We start from the raw sequence: 5,000 nt of genomic DNA on the forward strand, positions 1-5,000 counted from the left end.
TGAAGCCTACCCTGACGTTTTCAAGCCAGGCCTTGGAAAAATCAAGGAATCACAGTAAAATTAGAGATGAAACCTGATATACGCCCCATGTTTGGTTGGGCTAGGCAAGTCCCCTACGCCCTACAAGAAGCTGCAGAAGCTGAGTACAACCGCCTAGAATCAGACGGAACCGTGGAGAAGGTTAAATTCAGTGCCAGAATGGGTGACACCAATGGTGCACGTACCCAAAGCAGATGGTACCACGCGCTCTTGCGGAGATTACGCTGTTACTGTTAACCCTCAACTCCATGTTCCTCATTACCGACTTGACTTGAAGAACGCATACCAGCAGCTACCGTTGGACCCCGATAGCCAACAGTTCGTCACGATCAACACCCACAGATGTATTCCAGCACACTATAAACATTATCCTTCAGGGTTTAGATCACGTCGCAAGCCATTCAAGATATCCCTATCACTGGCAAGGATGATATGGAACACATCACGAACTTAGTGTGTCCTTCACCATCAAAGACCACGACGGTCTGCACCATTTCTGCCGATGGTATCTCCCTAACAGCAGAAAAGGTGAAAGCCATCAACCAGGCACCACGCCCTGAGAACCCTACTCAGTTAAGGGCCTTCCTTGGAATGATTAACTTCCTTCGCAAGTCTATTCGCAACTTGAGTTCCATCTAAAAAAAACCAAGAATTCAAGTGGTCCCCTCAGAGTGCAGAAGCCAAGGATTCTTGAGAGCGATGCAAGCCAATACGGAATTGGGGCAGTCATACTACACCGCTTCCCAAAAGGTAATGATCGACATATCGCGTATGAATGATGAAATGATATATGAGATGGATCATGTATGAACATATATGAACTGCACCGGTATCGCGAGGTCACGAGTTCAAACCCCGTTGAAGTCCTGAATTTTTTAGGCTTCTCTACTCTACGCAATTGCACTACGAAACTGAGTTCAAGTCATATGCTGAGGTAACAAGTGCCGACGCCCTCTCTAGACTCTCACTTCATTGCAAGAAAGACACAAGTGTCGAAGAGGGAATCTTCCATGCGACCTCTCAGCACGTAAAACTGTGGCACCCAATCACTGCCACAGCGATCGCCAAGGAAACTTCCAGAAACCCCACATTAGCCAAGGCATAATGACTTACACAGAATGGTTGGCCTGTCCATTCCTGTGTTGACCCCGAGCGCAAGCCATACTTGCATGAGCATGAGCTTTCTATAGAACTGTCATACCACCTCTGAGACAGCCAATCTTATTGAATTACATGAAGCCCATCCTGGTATTGCACACATGAAGGCAACACCAGGAAGGCGCACAGTCATGTTTGGTGGCCTTGATTAGATCAGGACATTGAACACCTCGCTCGAGAATATCAACCTCGCCAAAAGACCTGCAAGGCTCCTCCAGCCTCGCCACTGTTATGATGGTTCTGACCAACTGCTCCATGGCAACTCCTACACGTAGAGTTCGCCACTTATCAGTGAATGCGCTATCTCATGGTTGATGCCCATTCCAAATGGCCTGAAGTGATTGGTCCGATGAAGACAACAATTGCTGAATCAACCATCCAAGGCCATGAGCAACATTTTTTCACTATATGGTCTTGCAGGTCAAATTGTCAGCGACAATGGACTGCTATTTCAATCTGCCGAGAATGAAGAATTCCTGCCACAAAAACAGCATTCATAGATCGATTTCTCGTTTTGCCTTACCATCCTTCATCAAACAGGTTGGCGCTAGGTTCATACAGACGTTTAAGTACGGAATGGATTCATCAACCAATGATCCATCAAGCTCCATACAGCGACAGATTCAGAAATTACTCCTGTCCTACAGGGTATCGTTATGCCACCACCGGTTCCTCTCCTGCAAAGCTTTTCTTACGGCGCACTTGACTGTCTCTCGTAACACCCGACATTGGTATCCGCGTGTGGCCAGTCAGCAGGACAAAATGAAGCCACAGCACGACAAGAACGCCAAGTCCAGGGTGATAGCTCCAAGTGACAGTGTTCTTGCTCGTGACCATTTATCTGGTTGGAAGTGGCAATCTGGTACCAGAGTGAAGCAAACCTGCATTCCTTTAAAGTTCAGCTAGAAAACGGACAGACTTGGAGACGCCATTCTTTATTTTCGAATGCCCCATAATACACTCTGCCATTAGGATATTCGAAACTATGCTTTTCCCCATTCTACTTTGAGGTTTCATGAGGTACATGTAGATGCAATTTAAGAGTAGTTTTTCAATAGCGAGTGACTGGAACTATCATTTGGAACATTAAAAAAAAGTATGTATCGAGCCATAACCCTGTTTATTATAAAAACAACTTTAAATCGGGTATAATATACATTAAGGAGGCACGATTTAATCCTCAATGAAGAATCATTCTAGCTTACTAGAAATAGAGCATCTAAAACTTTTTCTAAAATATGGGCTGGTCTACGGCATTCTATACCTTGTCATCTTAAATCGAATGCCGCTGGAAATATGCTAATAACCATTCCCCGCTTGATAAAACAATGAAGAAGCCCAAGAAGCCCAAGGCCTTCTGCAGGCTACTCATCAGTACCAAGTACAAACTCCCAATCCTATTGACATATTATCATGTGAATTTAATTTCTCAACAAGATAATTTGAAGCATCTATTCATGCTTTCTCACTCCGTAGCCATGCAATCTTACGTGAAGGCTCTTCAGTACGAAATATGTACTGTCTTTTTCCTTTATCCGAATTCTAAATTATAAAGAATTGGATTTATAAAAAACGTTCAGGTAGTTTTTGCGAGGTTGCATCCGAGACATCACCCATCTTCTCTACCTTAGCCTTCACTACAAGTCCTTTTGGTCTGGTTTCGAATCGAATCGAATTCACGGAGGACAAGATTTAATCAAGAAGTTGTGATACGACTAATTTCCTCACAATGCCTTTTTTAAATCCTTGACTATTTTACCGTTGTTATTGGAAAATTGCACTTGAGGGACTGCAGAAGAAATAAAATAACAGTATAGAAATTCAAGGATTTAAGATAACAATAAAATTAAAGGATAAAGCAGTTTAGAGTAAAGATAAGGGCTAGTTCAAGAAGAAGTAGTGTTATTTAGGTGACTTTTTATCCGTCTTAAGACTGTTCCCAAGGAATACGTATTGTCTCGCGTCTCGTTTAAAGCGGTTGTGATATCTATATTTACATATATTTTAAAATGTAAGCAAATAATTGAATAGTACATCGATTATATTAGTGCGTACGTAGTATATAGGTGTTTACAGACCTGTGTATAGTTGCTATATTCGCATTTGTATTTCAATGCGTTTAAATAAAATAAAAAGTTTTCAGAGTTGGGTCTAAATTAGTGACAAGCTTAACTCTGAAAGAAATGTCTAAGCTTAAGTCTCTAAGAAAGAATAACGTTCCATATAACCAGTGGACAAATGACAGCCTCGCATTCTCATGAAATCGTCAGAGTGGTCATCTCATGCATTTGTGGCTGACGGGGTCATGATTATCATGAAGGGTGAAGAAATGTTTTAGAGATCTCTCCAAATAGCTGCCTTTCTTTCTCTTGCACAACTTCGGCAGTTTCGTTTGACTACAGGTGGAAACGGGTCCATTTTCAGCTGGGCATTGTGTATCTGGGATTGTACTTTCTTCGGAAGGGGAATCCTTCCTGGGAAACAGTTTGAAAGGCAAAGTGTTAATTCCTGTACTGCAAAATTCTTTGGTTTCAACGGTTTCGGTCCTCCCTTGATCATGCACTTTACATGAATGGATATGATTATGACGGACGCTGCTTCTACACGTGACTGTGGTAATTTGTAAATCCTCGCACTTGTGGTTGGTTTGTATGGAGTTCGTTGTTGTCATGACATCTGGAACACCAAACAACCTTGGATTGCAGCATCTTAAAATGCACTTACCAAAAAACTTGTCGTTGCCATGGGGACAAGGTGGTTTTACAACTTTTGTAATGAGACAGGAATCATCATCAGTTTCATTGTCTACTTGTTCCGTTTTTAAATTCAACCAATCTTGTTCTGATGGTGATTCTCTCTCAACTTTAACAGAAGCCACATTTGTACTTGAATCTGCTTTAACTCGCGCGGCAGTGACGCGCTTCAATCTTCTTACCCGATGATATCGTCTCCTCTTAAATGGACTTCTCGATATTACATCTTCAACCGACTGTTTGGAGTTTGAGCTATCTTTTTTCATTTGCTTTCCTTGAAATACATCAGCATCTAACTCTAAAAGTCCCTCACTCTGATCTGATACACTCTCTGAATCTGTGTCCTTTATTAAAATCACTTCATCAATAGGGTCAACTCTTGCTGTCGCACAATCTTCTACGTCTTCTACCTTTGGAGTAACTGCCATGCTCGAGGTTTTTTCTTCTACAGTTGCATCATCATCACTTAGCAAACCCTCCGTAACAGATTTCGAAATTGCAAATAGCAGAGAAGGTGTCATTCCTGAAGACTCCATTACTAATCCATTTAGTGAGCACGAAGTGTTTTCAGAATCGGAGCAAGTAGTTTGTTTTTGTTTTAGAGGACCTGTCCTTCCTTCCCCAGGGGTGCCAGAAAGCCGCCGCCGCTTCCTCATAGGAGGACCTGAATCTTCTTCCTCGCTTTCACTGTGAGATAATGCTTCTCCTTGCCCCTTCTTCGGAGACGACGTATCTCTTTTGTGGTCCTCAGTAGCGGTTTTTTGCTGCAAGGTTTCTATATGTCTTTCTCTCATTGGCACTGGTTCCCCTAGAAATGGGTGCTCTTCTGTGCTGCTTTTAGGCTTCATCGTCCCCTTCCGCTTCTTGAGGATAGCTGCAAGAGGCAAATCATCATCTGATACTCCGCATACATTGACATAAGAGTCTTCGTCCGAAGAGCTTCCACCAGTGTCATTGAAGAAGGGATCCATGGAACGGTCGCCCACAACCGGTCTTTTCCGCGTACTGGAATAATTCAGGGTGTTGCCACAAACGTCACAGTACCATTCA

General features: G+C 42.8%; 1 protein-coding gene across 1 annotated transcript in view; it reads right to left on the reverse strand.

The window, feature by feature from the left end:
- Window positions 1–2,120: 2,120 nt before the first annotated feature.
- The window catches only part of LOC138004446 (uncharacterized), a 14,851-nt gene continuing 11,971 nt past the window's right edge, over window positions 2,121–5,000 (reverse strand). Inside the window, exon 8 of the mRNA XM_068850959.1 lies at window positions 2,121–5,000. This exon is cut by the window's right edge and continues 81 nt beyond it. Coding sequence (XP_068707060.1) covers window positions 3,473–5,000 — 1,528 coding nt within the window. The 3' untranslated portion in view covers window positions 2,121–3,472.

This window comes from Montipora foliosa, chromosome 5, assembly GCF_036669935.1.
Source record: "Montipora foliosa isolate CH-2021 chromosome 5, ASM3666993v2, whole genome shotgun sequence".
In the NCBI taxonomy this organism is placed as follows: Eukaryota; Metazoa; Cnidaria; class Anthozoa; order Scleractinia; family Acroporidae; genus Montipora; species Montipora foliosa.